The 25,047-nt window shown below is 41.8% G+C and overlaps 1 protein-coding gene across 6 annotated transcripts in view; it reads left to right on the forward strand.

The window, feature by feature from the left end:
* naaladl2 (N-acetylated alpha-linked acidic dipeptidase like 2) overlaps positions 1-25,047 on the forward strand; it is a 955,971-nt gene that overhangs the window by 829,585 nt on the left and 101,339 nt on the right. For all 6 annotated transcript variants that reach the window (XM_078563827.1, XM_078563831.1, XM_078563828.1 and 3 more), the window contains one exon: positions 14,802-14,897. In XM_078563827.1, coding sequence (XP_078419953.1) covers positions 14,802-14,897 — 96 coding nt within the window. The remainder of the gene's footprint in view (positions 1-14,801; positions 14,898-25,047) is intronic.

The following is a 25,047-nucleotide window of genomic DNA, read 5'->3' on the forward strand; positions in this document are numbered from 1 at the left end:
GCTCCTGTTGGTTACCACAGTGACACATTTATTGCAATTGTCTCTACAAATGATCTCAGCAGTGTCAGAAACAAGGCTAGAAACAGAGAAAGAACTAATGACAGCTGCCTTACAGTCGCTGTAAGATGGTCATCATTCAAATAACAATAACCACAATTTACCAGAGGGAACATGGAGAATTAGTTGTTCTGTGGCAACTGTCACTTTTGTCTTTAAAGGAACCAAATGGATTTGTTTACTAATGACTGTAATGCTTGGTGTTGCAAACTCGACACTGAGACAGGAGACAGACTGATGATTAAAGCACGAGGTTGTTACCTCCTCTTTTAATTAGCTTTCTGTCTCACATTTCAGTGCAGGACTTGGGTATTTATGCAAAGTAGCTGCAATGGTTTTATTTCACTGTGCTTGATGTCATTATTCTCAACAATTATATTATGCCGATGTATTTTATACATGTTAGACCTTCAGGGGATCTTTATGGATTGCTTAAATAATCATTCACTGTGTGATTCTACCTATTGTTTTAAAGTTGAACTCTTAACCCTGTGTAACAGAAAGGAACTGCATACAGAGAAGATGATTCATCCAATGATTTGTCCTTCAAGTGTTAAATACAGAATTACTTGAATGCCTTTGTTACCTGATTTCTAATTAGTTTTTATAATACTATGCAGTTATCATGTGTGAATGTATATGTGTATATGTAAATGATTCATTGGTATTACATGCTTAACTGTCGCTACGATCAAAATTGTACGTTATTCCTGGATAATCCTTCAAGAGTTGCTGACAAGTGAGCCTACATTAATTATACTACGAAGCATTAGAAATTGTAATAATAGATAATATTGAAAGTACAATGTTTTCTGTTTTTATTTCAGAATTCTGTTTCTTGCAGGCTTTTTACATACCTTGAAGAATGTATTGTTCTCAAGATTATTATACTTAAAGTTTTATATATTCATGGATCTTAAAGGGATGGCATGATGGGAAGAAACATCATGATAGGAATAAATACCAAATATGTTAAATTAAAAATGCTGCTTGGTTAAAATGTTCCATTGACTAAATGCAAATGAATCAAAAGCTAAGTCCATTCTGCAGGCAAGGAAGAAAGTTACAAATCAATAACAGCTATCAACTCAAAATCAGTTGGATAAAATCATTCACTTGCTTTTTAAAGTACCATTCACAAATCAGCAACACAAAACCAACCAATCAAATCACTCAAACTATTTTCGTTAATTTCTTTGAGCAGGCATGTTGCAGCACATGGAATTGCATGTGTATGGTCATTGCAAGTAAATAAAAACACGTAAGTATTGCAATTCATGGAAGGTAAGACAGAAATATACATTTTATAATGTAATATATCACTCAAAAGGAGAGATTTGGAAAATGGAAAATCAAACCAAGTTCCTTGCATTTTAAAGCAAGTTTTATAAAGTGGTAGGAAAATAATATTATAAATATTCCCTCACCACCTGCCGCTATGTCCTTCAGCACTCGGCTAGCTCGGTCTGTGCTACCGAGCCACTCTTGTCGATGGACATTGAAGTCCCCCACCCAGAGTTCATTCTGTGCCTTTGCCACCCTCAATGCTTCCTGCGAGTGGTGTCCAACATGGTTCCTCAGCTGAGGGGGGGAGGGGGTGTGGGATGTACGGTATGAGGTAATCAGCAGGAGGCTTCCCTGCCATGAGACTTCATAGGGTCCAGAGTTGATGTTGAGGATTCCCAGGGAAACTCCCTCCCCACTGTATACCACTCTGCCACCACCTCTGCTGGTCTGTCCTGTCAGTGGGACAGGACATACCCAGAGATGGTGATGGTGGTGTCTGGGACTTTGCTTGTAAGGCATGATTCTGTGAGGGTGACTATGTCAGGCTGTTGCTTGAGTAGTCTGTGAGACAGCTCTCCCAATTTTTGCACTAGCACCCAGATTTTAGTAAGGAGGACTTTGCAGGGTCGATAAGGCTGAGTTTGGCATTGTCGTTTATGGTGCCGAGGTCGATGCTGGGTGGTCCGTCTGGTTCCATTCCTTTTAGACTTTTTAGCAGTTTGATACAACTGAGTTGCTTGCTAGGCCATTTCAGAGGGCATTTGAGAGTCAACCATATTGCTGTGGGTCTGAAGTCACATGTAGCCAGAAGGTGGATTTCATTCCCTGAAGGACATTAGTGAACCAGATGTGTTTTTACAACAATCGGTATGGTTTCATGGTCATCATTAGACTTTTAAATCCAGATTTTTATTGAATTCAAATTCCACCCTCTGCCATGTTGGGATTCGAACCCCAAAGCATTACCCTGGATCTCTGGATTACTAGTCCAGTGACAATGCCACTGTGCCACTGACTAGTGGCATAATCTCGACCATCAGCAAAGTGATGGAAGGGATCATCAACAGTGATACCAAACGGCACTTTATTAACAATACCCTGCTCACTGATGCTCAGTTTGGGTTCCGCCAGGGTCACTCAGCTCCTGACCTCATTACAGGTCTTGTTTCAAACATGGATAAAAGAGCTGAACTCCAGAGGTGAGGTGAGAGTGACTGCTCTTGACATCAAGGCAGCATTTCACCGAGTGTGGCATCAAGAATCCTGATCAAAACTGGAGTCAATGGGAATCAGGGGAAAATCTCTCTGCTGGCTGGAGTCATACCTAGCACAAATGAAGATGGTTGTGGTTGTTGGAGGTCATTCATCTCCGTTCCAGGACATCACTATAGGAATTCCTTAGGGTAGTGTCCTAGGCCCAATCATCTTCAGCTGTTTCATCAATGACCTTCCTTCCATCATAAGGTCAGAAATGGGGATGTTCGCTGATGATTGCACAATGTTCAGCATCATTCGCGATTCCTCAGATACTGAAACAGTCCATGTCCAAATGCAGCAAGACCTTGACAAAATCCAGGCTTGGTCTCTCAAGTGGCAAGTAACTCTTTCGAGTTATCAACAGATCGCATGTAACTCTTTCGAGTACATTCACAGTTCTTGATTTCCGGGAGTGGGACATGAACCCACAACCTTCTGACTCAAAGGCGAGGGTGCTATGAACTGAGCCACAGCTGACACCTCTAAGTGGCAAGTAACATTCACACCACACAAGTGCCAGGCAACGAGCATCTCCAACAAGAGAGAATCTAACCATCACCCCTTGACATTCAATGGCGTACCATCGCTGAAACTCCTACTATCACCAAAGCTCCTTAGACACCACCTTTCAAACCCACGACCGCTACCATCTAGAAGGACAAGGGCAGCAGATAGATGGGAACTCCACCACCTGGAAGTGCCCCTCCAACCCACTCACCATCCTGACTTGGAAATATATCGTCATTCCTTCACTGTCACTGGGTCAAAATCCTGGAACTCCCTTCCTAACAGCATTATGGGTGTACCTACATCACATAGACTGCAGCGGTTCAAGGAGGCAACTCACTACCAGCTTCTAAAGGGCAATTAGGGATGGGCAATAAATGCTGGCCTAGCCAACGATGCCCACATCCCGTGAATGAATTTTTAAAATATATTTTAGTCAGGTCTATAATTTTCAATTTCAGAAAGATGTGTAATATTTTTAACCATATGTCAGTTAGATATAATGTTTCTGCAATATAGTTGCCGTATTACAATAGTGGGAAAATTGGTGTCACATTTATGCTATAGTTGGATAGCAGCCTCAGAACCTGCACCATAGCATTACTCATGAACAATCACAGAGGGGTCTTGTTAATATATATAATCTAAAACAGAGATTTGAAACTGAAGAGCAAATGGGAAAATTGGCAATGAGATTTACTAAAGCATCAGTTCTCAGTGGGATGCACCAGATTGTAATTATAGTGGATCAACTTATTTAGCTGACAGATAAATGAATCACTTAATATGCACCAGGGGATTTAAAAAGATGAAGAACATTGGTCAAAGTTAAAAAAACAATCTAAAGCAATTTATTCCCAATAAAAAGACTGGGCACTGAATCAAAGCATATTCAGAGATAACCTGGTGTTTGAAACATGCACATGATTTGATTTCCCAATGATTTGAACTAATTAGAAGATTGAGTTGTTAAAATGGGGATATGCTGTAAGGCAAAACACTACTAAAGTTCACTAATATATAATTATACTTCGCATTAGATAAGTTTAAGATTATTTCTCATCATTGTCTAAAAAGCTCACTATCTGAAAAAATGTAGAGAGCTCTTTTGTCATTCTCACTCTACACGATAGTTATCATTGCTTTGGAGTTTAGTTTTTGCAGAAAAATAATAAATAGTGCAGGATCACAGTTTTATATTACCAGCAGTTGTAGCTCCTGAGATTCTGCTTGCCAGCGCAGGTGCCACAAAGCCCCCTGCCATGAGTTCCCCTGAGGCCAATGAAGAAAGAGTTGGCTGCCATGATAGGGGAATAGTAGGCTCGTTTCTGGATAAATAAGTCAGGCTGAACCAAATTTCCTCCTCAATCATATTAATTATTTAATGAAACCAGTGACTATCGTGGAGTCTGCAGCTTGGTCCATGTGATCCACACTATGTGGAACAAACATTGGTTCAGCAGAATTTGATATCAATTTTCCACAAAGGGTTTAAAGGTTATACAACTATTTGTATAAGTTACTTGCCATATTTTAACCGTGAGACAAAACTAATTAGATGTGGACATGAAAACAATAGTGGCACAAAAAAATCTACCACTACTATCCAAAGTCTGAATTTTTTCACAGCCCACTGAGAATGGGGCTGCCAGAGGCCACATTGAGCTGCAGATATAGATGTGCCTCACTCTTTTTGAAATTCTTCCGCAGGATAGTAGGTCCAGTCTGGAATGCTAAGCACACAGTGCAATCTATGCATGCTCCCAATGACATCGGGTGCATCTGACGGGATTTCAGGAATAGCCAGGAATACATATGAACTTACCCCAGACTGCTGCCACAATGTTAGTGGGGCAGACAGAAATAGTACCTACTGCTCTGTTGGAATGTTCTGTAGTATTGTTAATGAAGCAGAAATCCAGCCTATCTGTGTTCCACCCTAAACTGTGGTTCCTGCAAGATGCCTGACCTGGAATTCCACCCTATGAGGGAGCAAAATGTTTATTATCCGCCGATCATGAGTTCAAGATTATTTAATTCTGATTCACTTCTATTCAAATGTCCTTCATCCTATGTCATGATATAGCTATATATATATTGGCAGTTAATTCTCTTACTATGCTGATTAATTGGATCTGCATAAAATAGATGTTGTTAACACAAAGCTACATCACAAAGTCTTGTTATCCCCACATCATCTTGTGTCTCTGAATGAATACGTTGCTGCAGGCTATACTGCAACTAAAATGGTTTTCTCTTCAGCTAAGGCATTGAAAATACGCACAGTATGTGTTCCTAGCTAGCTTTCTGTATCTATTTCCTTCATTGTTTAATAAATTCATGGTCTCAAAGTATGCTTAATAATAAACTTGTTATCTTCATTCATACTTGGCAGATTGAGTCTAAATTTCTACTTCAAAATTAAAAATGTTATAGGACCGATAATTATTGTTTATTCTATAAATTAATTATTCGATGCTCCTTGATATTTTCCTCATTCTACACTAAAACCAAATTTGGAAATTGCAAAAATAAATGTCTTTACGGAGATTGCAAAGTACAAATGAAGTGACTGTTGAGAGATGACTGTCTTTCAGAACTCTGAGTCAAACTAAAAGTAATTCATCTTAAGCATGCGTGACAATTACCGCCTTAGACTAATGTTACTATAAATGTAACTCAAAAGCCCTTAGTGAATTTCAACAACTTCCATCCATTATTTGTGCTCTTCTGCAGCAAGGGCAACCACAAACAAGGATTCCACAGCAATGTACTGTTTGGTGATGAATTGCATACAAAGAAAAAAAATATGTTCATGACAATTAAGCCCCAGATGATAAGTAGACTGAAGCAAAGGGAGACATTTGCAGAACTGCTTACTGTGGTCAGGATTCCAATGGGAATATCCTGGGCATCGCAATGGTCAAAAAGTGAAAGCAGGAACATAGTTTGCACAGGATTTTATGCATCATCCTAGTGCAAAAGAAACACTTGAGGTGACTTTCCAACACAACTAAATAGAGAAAGAAGGAAACCCAGCTGATTCATGTGGATAAAAAGTGAGACATCCACAAACTCTAAACAATTATTCAGGCAAATGTGCACATATTCATCTCCATAAATGCCATCGCCGGGCTCTAGTTTATGGACAATATTGTGACTTTTCTCTGACATACAATCGAGTCAACTCTATGTAACAACATTATCCATATGGCTGTCAATTAATTTTCAGGTTAACTAATATATTTTAAATGATTTTAGGCAAAGTAATATGAGATTTCAGTAATTAACGATGCTCAATTATCTCTAACATGGTAAATATTGAACTATACGGTTAGGTATATTAACAGTGGTATTATTAGCCAAGGGTGGAGCAGCAGCACATTATAATGTTGATGTTATGATGATGTTGCTATTATAATGTTGCAGCTGGAAGATAGTACTACTTTCGTGTGACAGGTCAAGGTTATAATAGGATGTCTAGTTTGGTATCCAATTGATGGCCTCCTGAAATATTAACTGGAGAAATGAGGTGTCTCCCACAACAGATCTTAATGGGCAGGTAGATGGCCTGTGATGCATGGCCACAGCTGCATTTTGAGTTATCCATCATCTTCCCTTTTGGAGCAGATTGCTGCATTGTCCATGCCTTGTCTGGATTTGGTTGAGCGCTATTCACTGTCCCTGAGAGGGGCTGAAGCCAGAGAGCTAGTGATGAGCTGTTGGTTCTTTATACTGCATCCATCCCATGATTTTTTCCATCTGGATACTAGCTGCATGAATATTTGTGGCTGTTTCCTGGAATGGCCATTTTAAGTGCTTTTGTGATGGGTTGTTCAAGTATTTTTGAATGGAAAGGTCAGTGTTACTCATGATTTTTTTCTTCATGATCTCATGAAGCAAAGTGGCATCATGGCAAATGGCAGGTGGGGTAATGTGGGACAGCATCAGGAGCTGCTCAGTTATGGTGAGCTTAAGTGCCTCTGACATCGTTATGGCAGCTTTTAGCTGCATTCTACAATCTTTTTTGGCGGCCGCAGGACCATGAGGCTGAGCAGTATTCTGCTGCAAAATGGACTAAGCCACTGTTGTATTACAAAGTGTTCTGGCTAAACATGGTCTCCCTGCATGTGTTAGTTCACCAAGAATTCTCAGCTAATGTCATTAAGAAGATGATTGAATGCCCAAAAGTGGGCTCCTGACCTGAAAGCATGAAAGCTGGGAGATAGAGAGTGATAAAGCCAGTCAGAAATAAGATAACAAAGGATAGGGATATTGGTTATCATTTTAACATTTAAGGTATATTTTGTCCAAACACAGAAGCATAGATGCTAGAAATCTGAAATAAAGCCATAAAATGGCGATAATTCTCAGCAACTCAGGCAATATATGTAGAGAGAGGAAGGTAGAGTTAACTTCTCAAATCCAAGACTGGTTATCAGAATTCTGCCAAAGGTCCTAAGACCTGAAGCATGGAGATAAAGGCTCTTTCGGATATCTCACCATGAACAGATGCTGTTTGAATTGTATGCACATGTAATGTTCAATCAGATCCCGTGTATTCACTTTCATTTTTGATGAATGATCTGTGTATAGCATCATTGAATATGAAAGTGTGTGGGAAAGTGCATCAGAGCCATTATTAGAAGCTCAAAAGTGATATCAATTACTGAACATATATAAAAGAAAGCAGCGATCGAAGTTACATTTCAGGAAAACAGAGTTCATTCTAGTCTACGCTTGTAACTGTAGATTATTATTTATATTTTAACTAGTAAATAAACACTTTTAATAGCTACGATTTCTCAACATCTAGAAAACTGTATTTCATTTCCAAACACCTACATAAAATGCACAGTTTTGTTTTAACATAGTTAACATAGTTTTTATTTATTCATCCACGGGATGTGGGCCTCGCTGGCTAGACCAGCACTTATTTCCCGTTCCTAATTGCCCTTGCGAAGGTGGGGGCAAACTGCCTTCTTGAACCGCTGCAGTTCATATGGTATAGGTACACCCACACTGCTGTTAGGAAGGGAGTTCCAGGATTTTGACCCAGTGAAGGAGCAGTGATATATTCCCAAGTCAGGATAGTCAGTGACTTGGAGGGGAATTTGCAGGTGGTGGTGTTCCCATGCACCTGCTGTCCTTGTCTTTCTAGGTGGTAAAGGTTGCGGGTTTGGAAGGTGCTGTTGAAGGATGTATGGCAAGCTCCTGGGATAGGACGTCAATCAAGTGGGTTGCTTTTCCCTGGATGGTGTCAAGCTTCTTGAGTGTTTTTGGAACTGCAGTCGTCCAGGCGAGTGGCAAATATTGCATCACGCTCCTGACATGTGCCTTGTAGATGATGGATAGGCTTTGGGGAGTCAGGAAGTGAGTTACTCACTGCAGAATTCCTCAGCCACTGGTCTGCTCTTGTAGCCTTAGTATTTATATGGTCTAGTTCAGTTCCTGGTCAATGGTAACCTTTAGGATGCTGATAGTGGGGGATTTAATGATGGTAATTTCATTGAATGTCAAGGGGAGATGATTAGATTCTCTCTTGATGGAGATGGTCATTGCCTGGCACTTGTGTGGTGGGAATGTCACTTTTCACTTATCAGCCCAAGCCTGAATGTTATTCAGGTCATGCTGCATATGGACTCAGACTGCTTCAGTATCTGAGGAGTCATGAATGGAGCTGAATGTTGTGTAACCATCAGCGAACATGCCCACCTTTTGGTGGGAAGGAAGGCCATTGATGATGTCACTGGAAATGGCTGGGACTAGGACACTACCCTGAGAAACTCCTGAAGAAACTTCTTGGGACTGAGATGATTGACCTCCAACAACCACAATCATCTTCTTTTGTGCAAGGTATGACTCCAACCTGTGGAGAGCTTTCCCCCAAATCCCATTGACTTCAGTTTTGCTAGGGCTCCTTGATGCCACACTTGGTCAAATGCTGTCTTGATGTCAAGGGCAGTCACTCTCACCTCACCTCTTGAGTCAGCTTCTTTGTCCATGTTTGGACCAAGACTGTAATGAGGTCAGGAGCTAAGGGGCTCTGGCGGAATCTAGACTGAGCATAAATGAGCAGGTTATTGCTAAGCAAGTGCCACTTGATAGCACTGTCGACGACCCCTTCCATCACTTTATTGATGATCAAGAGTAGACTGATGGGATTAGCTGGGTTGGTTTAGTCCTGCTTTTTGTTGACAGGACATACCTGGCAATTTTCCACATTGAAAGGTAGCTGCCAGTGTTGTAGCTGTACTGAGACAAGTTGGCTTGGGGTGCAGCTAGTTCTGGAGCACAAGTCTTCAGTACAATTGCCGTATTGTTGTCATTGCAGTATGCAGTGCCTTTAGCCATTTCTTGATATCAAGTGGAATGAATGAAATGAATTGGCTGGCATCTGTGATGCGGGGGACCTCAGGAGGAGGCTAAGATGGATCATGCTTTTGCACTTCTGGCTGAAGGTGGTTGCAATTGCTTCAGCATTGTCTTTTGCACTGATGTGCTGGGCTCCCTCATCATTAAGGATGGGGATATTTGTGGAGCTTCTGCCTCCAGTGCGTTGTTTAATTGTTCACCACCATTCATGACTGGATGTGGCAGGACTTAAGAGCTTTGATCTGATCCATTGGTTGTGGAATCGCTTAGTTCTGACTATCGAATGCAGCTTATGCTGTTTGGCATGAAAGTAGTCCTATGTTGTAGCTTCACAAGATTGGCACCTCATTTTTAGGTATGCCTGGTGCTGCTCCTGGCATGCCCTCCTGCCTTCTTCATTGAACCAGGGTTGAGACCCCGGCTTGATGGCAATGGTGGAGTGGGAATATGCTAGACTATGATGTTACAGATTGTGGTTGTATACAATCCTGCTGCTGCTGATGGCCCACAGAGCCTCACGGATGCCCAGTCATGAGTTGTGAAGGAAGATGTAGATACAGAAATTATTAGCCATCTATATAGAAAGGGGGTGACACATGGCTGCAGGCATCAAAAGAGGTCGAGACATATTTAACTCTAAATCGAGACCTGTCTAAAATCACAAAGAGGACATGATTACTGTAATATATGTAAATCGGAAACTTGTTTAACCTTAAAATGAAATGATTTCTGTAAGCAGATAGATATTTAAACCTGTTTAAATGCAAAGAGACATGACCACTGTAAAATGGCTCAACCGGAGACTCGTCTAGTTTCACAAAGAAATGCAAAGTACAGTAATAGTTCTGCATAGCTTGTAGTCATATAATAATCAGAACACCTAAGTAACTGATGTGATTATAAAGTGTATAAATGTGTAAAACAAGCTATTATTGGGGAGGCAGTCTCTCCTCAGCTGTGTCCCCCGTGTGCACACTTGTTTGGACCTCCACGTCTCCGTCTCTAGCTTGAAAACTACAGTTGCTACACCTGTTCAAAATCTATCCCATTTAGTACGGTGGTAGTGCTACATACAATGGAGGGTATCCTCAGTGTGAAGACAGGACTTCTTTTCCACAAGGCCTATGCAGTGGTCACTCCTATCAATACTGTCATGGATAGATGCATCTGCAACAGGTAGATTGGTGATGATGACGTCAGGTAGGTTTTTCCCACTTGTTGGTTCCCTTACCACCTTCCGCAAACCCAGTCTAGCAGCTATGTCCTTCAGGACTCGGCCAGCACAGTCAGTAGTGGTGCTGCCAAATCACCGCGGTGATAGACATTGAAGTTCCCCATCCAGAGTACACTCTGTGCCCTTGTCACCTTCAGTACTTCCAATTAGGACAATTAATAGGTTTTCAATTGTTTACCATGTAATATTGTGGCTTCCATTAACTGTGTATGCCATTTCAAATGCTGGAAAACCTTATGACTAATCTTATGGGTAAATTCCATTAGCTTTTTTATATTTGTTTTTTTATCATTGCACCAACAAACAGGGGAATGCAGAGTGATTCTCAGTAAATGAGAAAATAAATACATGGGGCAGAATTTTGCCCTTGATGTTGCGGGCAGGCCCCACCGACTCGGCGGCGGTGGGCAGCCGATCGCCGCCGCTGAAACAGGCCCCGCCGCCATTTTAAGTGGGCGGGCCAATTAAGGCCCACTCAGTGGGCTGCCCGACGGGAAGCGCTATGCGCGTCCTGTGTGGTGGGGGGGGAGGGATTCCCCAACTGCCAGAGTGTGCACATCTCCCTGAGACTAAGTGCTGTCTCAGGGAGATCACTGACAGTGTTTCAAATGTCAAAAATAGAGTAATAAAAAAATTATTAACATGTCCCCCTCACGAGATGGGACATGTTAATAAATATCACAAAAACTTTATTAAACATTTTTAAAACAGATATGAAACCTCATCCTGCCAGTGGATGAGGTTTCATGTTTCTTCAGAAGCCTGCTGGAGCTCCTGGCCTGCCCGCCAGCCTTAAGGTTGGACGGGCAGTGCCTTTAATTGGCTTAACTACCCTGTCAATGGCCTCAATTGGCCATTGACAGGTCGGCGGGCAGACAACTGATTTTGCTGTCCGCCCCCCTTCCTGAATATTTAAATGGGGCGGGATGACGTCGGGGGGTTTCCTGCGTCATTTTCGTGTCGGCAAGCGGGCCCCGCCCCCAGCTCGGTGACAGAAAAATTCTGCCCTTGATCACAGATCATGAGCATATAAATTGAACTAATGCTTTCTATATGCAATGTTAATAGATCTTACAGGTGTAAAATCATTGAGTATATTCAAGACTTCGCATGGGCAATTCTTCAATCTGTCTATCAGATGGATAAAGCTTATTGCTTAATGTGAAAACAATGGACAATAAATTACTAATAGAAATTTCAATTAAATGGAACCACAAAAAAACATCATGCCAAATATGTTGTTGGTGTTTCTGTCCTGCCCAACCCTTCCCCAGAAAAAAAAACAACAAAGGATTTTGGTCTTGTGCTCTCCATTGCTCAGAAGCCAAACCCAGACCACTTTCATAAAAGCAAAATACTGCAGATGCTGGAAATCTAAAATTAAAGCAGAAGATACTAGAAAAACCCAGCAAGTCTGGCAGCATCCGTAGAGAGAGAAACAGAGTTGACGTTTCGAGTCCGTATGACTCTTCTTCAGCTCTATGGACTCGAGATGTTAACTCTGTTCCTCTTTCCACAGATGCTGCCAGACCCAAGTTTTTCTAGACCGTTTTCAGTTGCTATTTTCCAGCGATCACAAGATAATTACGATGAGACCCATCTTAGATTATCTTTTCAGAATGGGCCTACGTTCCCTATTTCAACATTAATTGTTTCTGAATTATTCCAGGTTTTTCATCACTTCAACTGGAAATTCATTCCATGTGTCAGTCCTAAATTTGCCTTTCATTAGTCTTAACCTGTGTCCCTTTGTCATAACCTCCCAATTTATTTAAATCAATAATCCAGATTTACGTTTTCCATATCCTTCACTACCTTGTAGATCTCTTTAACCTCACCTTTCAGATGTCTCCTTTGGAAAGCCTAAGGTCTAGTTTTTAAAGCACTAACATCCTACCAAGTCTCCAATATGTCAGTCCAGGATTCTCACACTTATTACAAGCTGAAAGTGTGCTGCCCACCATATTTTTTTTAGGCAAAAAAGTATAAGCTTTGTGGTCCCACGCTTGAAATAGGCATTAAATGCTAAAATAAGGTTTCAAATGTCTGGCTGAGACAACCTCTTGAACATTGGGTTGCCCTAGGCATTGAGCTGGTTTCGTTCAGTAAACACAGGCTTACGTGAGGCTTAACAGCCACACTTAAAACAACAGCTGAAGGCTGCTACCAGCCATGTAAGTGCATAAAATATACTTGCCTGAATGTGAAGCTAGGAGGACTGCCTCTAAATCCAAACTATATGGGCTGCTGTGGCCCAGCTGTGCAACTGCCACCACACCCGCTGACACAACACTATCAGCATTGCTATTCACCTGATACTGGTCACCTCCTCCATCCATTTTCCTGATTGACATCAACCAATGCTCAGCATTCTTATCGCCTCTGTAGTATTCAGTTGTCCAATTGTTAGGTGTTGATTTTGCTTGTCTGTTAACTGTTCTCTGATCTCTCTATGCTGTTAGTCTAGCCTAGGTGTGGTGACTGAAAAAGAGAAACTAAACTGAAGCAAGAAGCTGTAAGCGTGAAAACAGACTTTTTAAAGTGTTGAATAAAAACTCATGTTCAGACATAGAAACCTGGTGTGTGTCATCCCTGCGTATCTCCAAGGCATAAAACACAACAGCCCCATTTCCAGCCTATTTTGAGGAGTTACCTGAGAGCCCCTGCTGGCGTGGTACTGGTCCAATCTTTGAGTTATCTTCTCCAGTGAACACCTGGGCTACTACACTGACTCGATGGTATTGATTCCTGAGGCTCAGTATTACATGCACCTCAGACCTATTTGTTCCCTGCACCACATTCATCAGAATTGACAAAAGGCAATAAGACCTGAAAGATTATTCCCACCATCCTTTCTCTTCAAACGCTGCCCAACCTGCTTAGCCTGTGACTGAAGAACTTGATAAAATTATTTCAAATAAAAGAAAAATCCAGATGGCTGCATTTGTATATCAGGAAACAGGGTACAAAAAAAACTGAAGTTTTCCATAAAAAACTGTTTCGAATGTAGCAGTGTCTCAGTATGTGTGACATCTATCTAAAGCTTTCAATTTGTCTCAAAATTGCTCTAATTTCTTTCATGAAGCACCTTTTATGCCTTTTTGACATCAAAGTAGCTTTTTGTTATTTTTAGGCAATGTTACACAAGTATGCACTCTGGATTGTCAAATCAGAGAAAAAATGCTTTACATTTAAGTTTTATCTTTCACTCCATTCTGCTTGGAGAAACAGACTATGTTATTCCTCACAAAATTCCTCGTTATAATTTTGATGTGCCCCGTAAAACTGTGTACTGTAACCTGGCCCCCTTTGCCCTGTCCCAGCTCAGTTGCTTTGACACCCTCATGCCTTAGTTACCTCTAGACTTGACGATTCCAATTCGCTCTCAACTGGTCTCCTATATTCTATCCTCCCTAAACATAAGGTAATCCAAAATTTTGCTGCTGGCATCTTAACTTGCACCAAGTCTGGTTCCCCTTTCACGCTCGTGCTCGCTGACCTACTGGCTCACACTAAGCAACATGTTCATTTTAAAATTCACATCCTTATTTTCAAACCTCCCAGTGGCCTCACCCTCCTTATCCCTGTAATCTCCTCCAGCCGCACAACTCTCTGAGATATCGGTGTTAATCTAATTCTGGCCTCTTGTGCATTCCCAGTTATAATTGCTCCACCATTGATGGCCATGCCTTCAGTTGCCCATAGGCTGTAAGATCTGGAATACCCCCACTCCCCCACCTAAACACATACCACTCTGCCTCTCTACCTGGAATTCCTCCTCTAACATTCTTGTTAAAACCTACCTCTTTGACCAAGCATTTGGTCATCAGACCTAATACCTCCTTATGTGGCTTGGTGTTGTACATTTATAATACTTATGTGAAACATGTTGAAACATTTTCCTTTGTTAAAGGTGCTATATATATTGTTCTTATTGAATCTTATCACTACCCATAAAGCACCTTCCCATGATTGGAGAAGCATATAATGGGCATTGCTGTAAAGCATTCCAAATAATATGCACATGCAAACAAAACACATTAATTGCACAATCTCAGTTCTGTTTGGTTTTGCTTTTTCACAGGGTCCAGGATTTCTATCTGAAGCACTTCTGGTTCACGATGCATCAATGGTGGAGGCTTTAGATCCCTCCTTTAATCTTCATGAAACTGTTGCTAAGGTAAGAATATTTTTCCCAGCCTGGAAACTAAAAGACCAGGGCCCGATTCTGTGCACTTGGCTCACCATATATGAACTTGTAAAGTATTTTTTCATACTGCAGTGGCATATCATTATTGAGATGAATTGTGGGTATTTGATGCACAATATCGGAATATTTGCTTTAATTTTTAGACTCCTTGACTAGCAGGTTTCATTTCAAAAGATCATTGTTTGAATACAGGCCTGTTGTAGATCCCTTCTTGGGTTCAGTGGCATTAGTTGCTTCTATAAGTAGTCTGAGCATTTTACTTTTGAAGGGGTTGGCTCTCACTCTGCTATATCCACTTGTCTGATAGTATTACCCAGGGATGTAACAGCAGTATTTCCTTGTGAGCTGGACCAGGTGCGCATGACTTTGGCATGTAAATTTCTTCTTCTTCAAGGCAAACTGAATAAACATTTGGTGAAATGAGACTTGATTTGAATCATTGAGCTTCATTATTTGCCACCAGTTAAACATATAGAACAAGAGATATAATCAGATTCCATTATTTCCGGCAATACACCTTGATTTTGCATAACGTGTAAAATAATGACAAGGCTACTCTATACGACTTCAGCATGTGTTTTATTCAACTTAAAAACTATTTTTCTAACACTACCCTCCAGCATTCCATCCTTCTTGCAGCCTTAAGGTTTCACGGGTTCTTCTCTTTTAAAAAGCTTGATTCCATTGTCAGCTGAATCTCATTGCCACAGCAGCACTGAATGTGAACAATAACATGAATGATAAAATGATCTTTATTGTTTCCATCAATGCTGGTTGAGATGCCCTATCTGAAACCTACATCTGCCAACCCATTGTTCTGTAAATTTAATCAAGAATTAATTTTCACTTCTAACATATTACACCAAGATCCTTCATAGCAACATGAGACAAAAATTTTTGCTCAGCGGGCAGGTGTGCGTGCGCCTGACCCACTCGAGTGTGAAATGACGCGTGTTGACGTCAGCCTTGCGTGCTAACGTCAATGTACAATCACACGATAGTTCGGTCGCACTGGAGCACTGGAGTCGGCAGCGCGCACGCTGACAATTAACAGGCCTGCTAAGGCCATTAAGTAATCAATTAACATAAATTTTTTGCTGCCTGTCCAACCTAACGGTTGGCAGGCAGGCAAAAAGGCCAAGCAGCCTTTGCAATTTTTGGAAACCTCATCCACGGGTGGGACGAGGTTTCCAAAAGCAAACAAAAATAAAATAAAAACTTTAAATTTTCATTAATAGCATGTCCCTGCTCATGTGACAGAGTCACATGAGGGGACATGTTTCATTACATTTTTATTTTCTTTGTTATTTTTCTTTATATCTCTTCATCTCCCTGAGGCAGCTCTGTTCCTCAGGGAGATTATGCAGCACTCATTCACCCCCTCCCACCTCCCCCCTCCCCCCCCCCCACAGCACAGGCAGCGCTCAGTGCTGCCGCTCGTGTTTCACGCTGGGTGGGCCTTAATTGACCTGCCAGCATGAAATCGCGGTGCGGTGCCGATCACGAGCGGCAGTCGGCTTCCCACCCGTCCGCACCCGCCCGCCAAGGGCAAAACTCTGCCCATGATCTGAAATCCCAAAATGTGACAATGATCACCACATCACCACCAACTGTTTAAATCGATGAGCTGTAGTATGGTTCCCTTAGAATAAAAGCATGCATGAGTATCCCCCGTGTCTGCGTTCCATGTGTTAATGTGCATTATTTTCTGCAATTACTTTTGTTCTGTTTACTAGCTTATAGAATACTATAGGGTTGTTTGCAGGTGCATGAATTGATATTGTCAACCTTACACTGTGCATTATTTGTCTCTGCTGTTGCTACTAGTGGTCATTGCTGAAGTGTATAAGGTATATGGAAGTACAGGGCTTCAATTGCATCCTTAGTAGGGTGGTGTACAAAGAAAGAGTGATTTCTGAAATATTCCCTAATTTTTGGATGAGAATAATACTTGGAGCAGCACCATAAACGGATGAATAGTCCATTAGTGGTATTGAAAGAAAGACTTGCAAATTAATAGTGCTTTTCATGACCTCACAACATCCCAAAGCACTTTATAACTAATAAAGTACTTTTGAATTGTAGTCACTGTTGTAATGTAGAAAATACAATTTTCACAGTGTAAACTCCAAAAACAGCAATCAGAAAATGACCAGATAACTTTTTTTTGTGTTATTGAGGAATAAGTAGTGGCCAAGGCACTGGTTATAACTCCCTTGTTCGTCTTTGAATAGTGCCATGGGACCTTTTCCATCCACCTGAGAGAACAGACAGGTCCTCGATTTAATACCTCATTTGAAAGACAACATCTCTGACAGTGCAGTACTCCACCAGCACTACACTGGATTGTTAGGATAGATTTTTTTGCTCAAGTCCCTGAAGTAGACGTGAACTAACAATCTTCTGCCTCATTGTACCAGTGTTTTTTATTGTTAAAAAGAATTAAGAAAAAAACGCTCTATGAAATCTGAAAACTAATCATGCAATTTAGCTGTCAGCAATGGCAATTATATGTGGTCATGAATACATGAATTCATTTTTGGCAAAGAGGCTATAATGTGGATTTCTCCTTATGCAGAGTAGCAGTTAACAATAAACACACGTGCACAACCTTTAAATGTGATGTTTGCTTTGAATTTAAAAATGGAGCTGTTTCCACACACATTACTGTATTCCAGATGAACAGCTTATAACTTTTGATTTCACAGATGAACTGTCTATTCATTGTGGGTTAACAAGAATTATTGGTAGGTGGGAGCGGTAAATGTCTTCTTGTTAGCTTAATGGGTAAGTGCATTGTGTGGTGTGAAATTGAGCCATAGAGACCAAGATGGTCTGATTCAGTCATTGTCCTATGTTGTTGGTTAATCTAAAATGGAGTAGTGGCAGTGGAAGCACCATAGTTAGCTTCAGCACCTCTAGGCTATAGAACTGAAACGTTTTTGTCATTGATTGTTAACCAGTGACACACACTGCTAGAAAGCATATGAATGGAAACATCAGATTCTTCTTATTGTGTCCACGGACAGTCTATACATGGCTCAGCCAGAACTGGACACATGTTTGCGCCTTGTTGTTGAATTCGGCAAGATCTGCAACCGTGCAGGGCTCCTCTAGCGATAGGCATTGCAGGAGATGTTGCATAGTCTGTGGCTCAGTTCCACATTCACAAGTTGTCGGGCTGGTTGTATATCCCCATTTGCTTAGTGACACCTTTGAACGACCTACACCAATCCTAAGTCTGTTAAGGCACTTCCAGGTTGCCCAGTTGCAATTAGTTCCTGGGGGAAGGCTTTCATCCGGTAGAATTTCCATCACTTTCCATCATTGAGACTGGTGAGCTGGTCTTTCCACAAGGCGATGCGGGCTTCAGATGGGGTTGATTGTAATGGAACAGCACTGTTCATGAAGCTCTTCCTTGACTTTGGGCAGCTGGGTGTAGGTGTATGACCATGTAGAGGGTGCCTCTTATCTGATGTTTGATGGAGTCACTCTTTCTTGCTGGCTACCGTTCTTCTTATATCAGGGGGAGCTATACCCGCCAGGATATATAGGCTGTTGATGTTTGTTGGTTTTAAACAACCTGTGATAAGTCGGCAGCTTGCATTCAGAACGGCAACCATCTTCTTAGCATGAGTAGATCTTTCCCATGCAGGGTAGGCGTATTCAGCAGTGGAATAGCAAAGAGTAAGTGCACTGGTTCGCGATGTTTTCGAGCTTGCTCCCCACTTTGTGTTAGTGAGCGTATTCAGGATGTTGTTTCGTGTGCTCACTTTTGCCTTTGTCTTTTCGATGTGGTCCTTGAAGGTGATGCATCTGTCAAGGGTGACTCCTAAGTAGATAGGGTGCTCGCAACGCGTCAGAGTTGCTCCACACCGGGTTACTTTAAGCTGGCGTTTGGCTTCACGGTTTCTGAGGTGGAATGCACAAACTTGCGTCTTCGATGGGTTTGCGCGTAGGTGGTTTTCTTCTTAGTAGGATGTTAGTCTCTCCAAGGCCTCAGAAAGCATTTTCTCCACGGTGTTAAAATCAGTGCTTTGGGCAGTGACACATAAGTCATCAGCATATATAAAACGGTGTGTGACACCATCTATAGGTTGGTCATTCGTGTAGATGTTGTACAGCAGCGGTGCAAGCACGCTTCCCTGAGGAAGACCATTCTTGTGAATACGCCACCCGCTGTGCTTCCCACCTAGGTCAACATAGAACTGGCGATTCTGAAGCATGCTTTCTAACAGCTCTGTTAAGTGAATATCTTTTGTCATCTCTAGGATCTTGCAGAGGAGACGTCTATGGTTCACTGTATCATATGCTGCTGACAGGTCTACAAAAACAGCACCTGTTACCATCCCTTGCTCAAAACCATCTTCGATATGTTGTGTGAGGTTGAGCAGTTGGCTTGTTGTTGATTTGCTGGGGCGGAAACCTGCTTGCTCTGGAATGATCTTCTCATCTACAGTTGGTGCTACCCTATTGAGTATCAGGCGGTCAAACAGCTTATTGGTGTGGCAAAGCAGTGAAATTGGCCGAAAACTCTTAGGATCTGAGGGATCTTTTCTGGGCTTTAATAGTGCTATTACATGTGCCTTCTGCCAAATATTAGGTAGCTTGTGTGTTGCCAGGCAGTGGTTGAACAATTGTAGGAGCCATTTCTTTGCTTGCTGTCCAAAATGCTTTATCTGCTCCGTTGCTATGTTGTCAAGACCAATTGCTTTCCCGTGTTTTAGACTAGATATACCAGTTTCCAGCTCTTCCATGGTGAATGGTCCAGTGAAGCCAGGGTCATCGCTGTACTTCTTCCTATCTAGTTGTGCTCTTGGTTGTTTCTTGTTGATTTTTCCATTTAGGAGCAACTGGTGTGCAACTTGGTCTGCAGACACATTTGGATGTTGGGCAGCACTCTTGGGATCGCCTCCAAGTTTGCGTATGAGAGACCATGCCTTCTTGCTGTTTTTTGTAAGATCTGTTGTCTCTATCAAGGTGTCCCAGGTGTTTTGACGCTCTTGAGAGATACTTAACATCTCCCTCTCACCGGTAGATATTGTTTCCTCTGAGAAGGGGTCAGATTCAAACATTGAGACATACTCCCAGTAGAGTTCAGCATTCTCCTTTGTGAGACCAGAGATGTAGTGTGCTCTACAACCTCGTGGGATCTTCCTTCTAGCTGTTTTCTGGACAGCTTTTGCAAACAGTTTGTAGTGCTCAGGTAATGGTTTAATGCATTTAACCTTGCGGTCAAGTGCTCGTATGAACCCTTTCCAATCGGCCTTCTTGAAGTTGAAGCGCCTTTTGAATGGTACGACAGTTGGTAACACTGCTGCATTTACCTGGGTACCAATAGGACGGTGTTATGTCTGTGGTATTGGGTCTGTGACAAGCTTCTTGCAGAGGCCAGCAATGTCGTTGCTGACAATGGCAAGATCTGGGTTATAACTACACTTCCAGCGGGCACTGTGGAAGGAGGCTGGCACTTTAGAGTCGTGGATGAGACTAAGCTGGTTAGCATCTATCCATTCTTCGACTGCTTCTCCATCGTTGTTAGAATCCCTGTACCCTCATTGGGTACTGTGGCTATTAAAGCCTCCAATGATGATCTGTGGTTTACTGTGCAGGTTGGGTACAGTGTTAGAGAAGCTGAAACCTGTGCCAGGTGGCTTGTACACTGAGGTCACTACTGCTTTGCTCAGCTCTACAGTTAGAATTTCGATGTCCTCCTCTGTTTTAGAAGTGGATTCTATAACTGAACCAGCCCTGACAAATACAGCACTGCCATATTGTTGATGAGGTCTTTCAATGACATCAGATGAGAAAACCCCAGGGCCAGTTTCTACTCACTAGGTTCGCAAATGATGAATGGGAATTTCAGAACTTTGAGAAGAGGCGAGTTGAGGGAAAGGATTGTGTCAGTAAAAGTTAAATTATTTCCTAGGTTGAAAATAACTTGTGTCAAACTGTGAGCACAGCACTTAATTGGCTTTCTAAGGACCACAAATGCAAAATATAGTTTTTTTTTATGTTCTATGCTTTGCAGCAATGTCCAAATATTTCCTCTTAGTCGACCACTCAGTTGCTTATTAAGGAACATTTGGATCACATATAAAAAGCTGTATGGGCTACCAATAACATTGCTACTAACACTGGAAATCTACTTGGGATGTCCTGGAGTTTCTTCCTCATTTCTTCCACCTGCCCCTCAAGCTGGCATTCTCTTTTCTCCCATTCCATACTAACATGAGTCTTTCTCTTCACCCTTCATGTTGCTGTCCTCAGCTAATGAGCTACCTCCACTCCTGGCAGCTCCCCCTACTCCTGGCAGCAATCAGTACCTGGAGTCAGAGGAGAGAAGCCAGGAACTACACTAAAGGGCTCGATGAGAGGGAGTGAGCCAGGGACAACCTCCCATATATACTGGCTTGGATACCTTAAGCTGTAAGTGTTTGGATGTTGATGTTCTAAAGTTAAGCAAAATAAATATTTCATTTTTCATGTTGGCCTGCACCTCTATTTGAATAAAATAAACACTTACTTATGCTAATGGGGTCATTAACAAAGGACTTACTGCCAGGCAGCGCTGCACCAAGTATGTATGTTACTAATGTCTCCTTGTGACTATGAACATTGCCTCTAGGTTTTAAACGGATCTTTAATTTCCACAGGGGAATCAGAATCAGGCACCTAACTTCATATTGAATGAACAAGATTCAAATATTATGTTGCACAATTCCACCCTCTACAATACAAACATGCTACAGAATTAGGATAAACTTGGAGTGCAGGATGGGTTTCTTGTAGGAAACAGTGAATTTTATTTTACAGACTCTAAATGAGACTACATGCTTGTTCCAAGACTGAGGCTAAAGCTCCGCCCCTAAGATTCCCCACGCTTAGGGATAATTGGTCTATACAGTGACGTGATCCCCATGACAGTAAAAGAAATGGTTTAACTTATTATTGCTACATTCCTCCCCCTTTAATTTTGTGTTACCCTCTTATTTACAAAAACATCTTAACCGATAATATACACAATTATATACAGTTAATACCATTATAAATTTAGTCTTTGAAGAGGTTTTCGGATTCAGGTAGAGCGACACAACTCTGCAACTGGAAATACTTCCATTGGATCAACTTGCACAGGAACTGCAGCTTAGGAGACATCCCTAGACACTGGCAGTTCAGAATTATTTATTTCAACAGAGACATCAGGTATGTATTCTTTGTCGATCTGGCACCTCAAGGATCAAAGTTTCGACTTTGATTTCAGGTGGATTAACTGGTTGTTGGAATATTTTTCGACTTCTGAGATCCACATCTTTCCTAACAATCCTGTTTTCCACTTCTACCTGATAAGATAAAGGTCCAGTTTCAGAGACGATCGGGGACCCATCTCGGTCCAGTTGCAAAATTTTGTACAGTAAATTTCCCACAGTAAACTCTCAACCTTTACTGTGAACGTCATGATTCACTTTCTGACTCCCCTGGTTTCTCTCCACCTTCCCCTCTAAATTGGGGAATACTATACTCAATCTTGTACGAAGTCAGCGCTTCACCAATAATTCTGAAGGTTTTAAACCAGTGGTCGCGTAAGGAGTTGTGCGATAGCTGAACAGGAATTTTGAAATTCATGTTTCTAATGTTTCCTTTCACACTTTCTTCGTGCCTGTTTTATTGTTTTGTAGTGCTCTTTCTGCTAACCCATTAGATGAGGGGTGATATGGTGCTGCTCTGATGTGTTTAATCCCATTTAGGTTCACAAATCGTTGGAATTCAGTGCTAGTGAAAGTACCATTGTCTGACACAACTTCAGGTAAACCATGAACACTGAAACTCTAGTGCAATTTTTCAATGGTTGCAGAGGAAGTAGGTGATCTCACTTCAAACAGGTCCATCCATTTGGAATGTGCGTCGATAATCACGAGAAACATGGTACCTAGAAATGGACCTATATAATCTATATGTAGTCTAACCCCGGGTCAACCAGGCCACTTGCATGGATGCAGTGGAGCTGAAATGAGCAACTTCTGCTGTTGCTGGCATTGGAGACAGTGTTTCACCGTTTTTTCTGTATCACTGTCTATACTTGGCCACTAGATATAACTTCTTGTGAGCATCTTCATTTTTGAAATACCAGGATGCGCACTATGAAGTTCTCCGAATAATGGTTCTCTTCCTTGCACAGGGATAACTACTCTTGCTCACCATAATAAGATACCATCTCGACAACTCAGTTCAGATCTATGTACAAAGGATGGTTTTAATTCTTCAGGAACTTGTGCATTTGACCATCCTTGTAATACTTCTTCACGGACTCTTGCTAAAATTGTATCCCAATTCACCCAATTCTTTATCTGTCTCGCGCAGACTGGTGAAGAGTCCAGGAAATTCAATGCAAGTACTATCTCTTGAGGCACTGTTACCTATGTAACACTATTGGACAAAGGGAGATGACTGAGGGCATCTGCATTTGCTACATGCACACCTGGATGGTGCATAAAAGTGTACTCGTATGCCAACAAAATTAAGCCCACCTTTGAATTCTAGCAGAGGCCAGTGGTGGGATTGCCTTAACTTCACTAAACAATCCGAACAGTGGTTTGTCTCATCCTTCATTTGATTTTACAGTTGGTCAAGTTTCTCTCTGGTGAAATCTTAACTTGGTTCCGTTCAGGGGTTGAGTTGCTCATTTGCATTTTGGAAAGTTTCATGACTTTTTCTTCTAATGCCTCTTTTGCTCCATCAATTGATTCCTCAGTTCTTCTGTCCCTTGTTTGTAACTTTTGGCTTCCTCTTGGTACATTGAACATTGTCAGGTTTTTTTCTCCCAATTGTTTCTTCAGCTGGTTCAGAGTGGCACTGCATTCGTTTCACTTCTTTTCATGATTTTCCTGAGGAACCAACTCTGACCTGAGGGATCCTTGCATCCTGTGAAGGTCCTTCGGTTCTTCTATCTCTATTGTCAATTCAGGATTTCTTCTTGTCCTGACCTGAAAAATTTCTGACCAGTTTAGTTTGATTTCCTTCAATCAATCACGGCCCAGAAGGCTAGGGTCCTTCTCCTGTTACAATAGTTATTGGCAGCTGAGCTGTCTGTTGTCTGTGTATACAAGTACAGGGGTGATGCCTTTCACCTGTATTGCTTCTCCTGTATATGTTTTTAAGTGAGCAGCGGTTTTCTCCAAACTCAATGGCTGGGCACCTTCTCTGAGGCACTTAACGATGTGTTCTCCCACCACAGCCACAAAAAAGAGCATGTTGTTCTCCTAGCACTGTGGCCAATGCTCTTGTGTCCACCTCCATGAGCAGAGGCTTTCCATTTACTTGGTGTAACAGTGATTGGTTCAGTTTTCCTGGTCTTCAGATTGTGTAGGGAATAAACGTCAACCTCAGTGTCCTCTGGCTGTTCTATATTGGGCACTTCATTTAACTTGACTTGCTGTCTGAATGGCTGCCTTGACCGAGCCCTACACTGTTTAATAACATCCCCTTTCTTGTGGCAGCAGTGGCATTCTGCCTCTTTAAATCTACAGATTTTGGGTGCATGATTTCCCTTGCAATGGTAACACTGTAACTTCTGGATTACTGATGAGCTGCTTCCAGCATTCTTTTTGTTTTTCTAGTGGTAGGGACTGTGTCCCGCTTCGTGGTCGCCTCCTTCGTCTTTGCAACATGCCCGGTGCCGGTTCCCGCCCTAGCTGTAAAATGGCGCCATGTTGCTCTCCATTGCTAGCGCTATCTCCATGGCGCGCTTCAGGTCTATCTCAACTTCTGCAAGCAAATGGCGTCATCTTTTATGCTGCAAACCAACCAATCTCGCAACATATCGTTTAAGGTATCACTGAAGTCACGGTGCTCTATCAACTGTTCTAACTTCACGATGTATGTTGTGATTGACTCACCATGGCCCCTTACTCGAGAATTAAACTTGAATCTTTGCCTGATAACAGAGGGTTTGGGTTGAAAATGCCCTTTCACAAGGTCGACTAGCTCGGTGAAGGATCTGGAATTTGGCACGCTCAGAGCTGTCAAGCTATGGATTAGGTTATAAGCTTTGCTCCCACAGACACTGAGGAGCATTGCCTTCTGTTCCTCCTCCGCCATTATTTCTTTAGCTACAAAGTAG

The sequence above is a fragment of the Cetorhinus maximus genome, chromosome 19 (genome assembly GCF_964194155.1).
Source record: "Cetorhinus maximus chromosome 19, sCetMax3.hap1.1, whole genome shotgun sequence".
Taxonomy (NCBI): domain Eukaryota; kingdom Metazoa; phylum Chordata; class Chondrichthyes; order Lamniformes; family Cetorhinidae; genus Cetorhinus; species Cetorhinus maximus.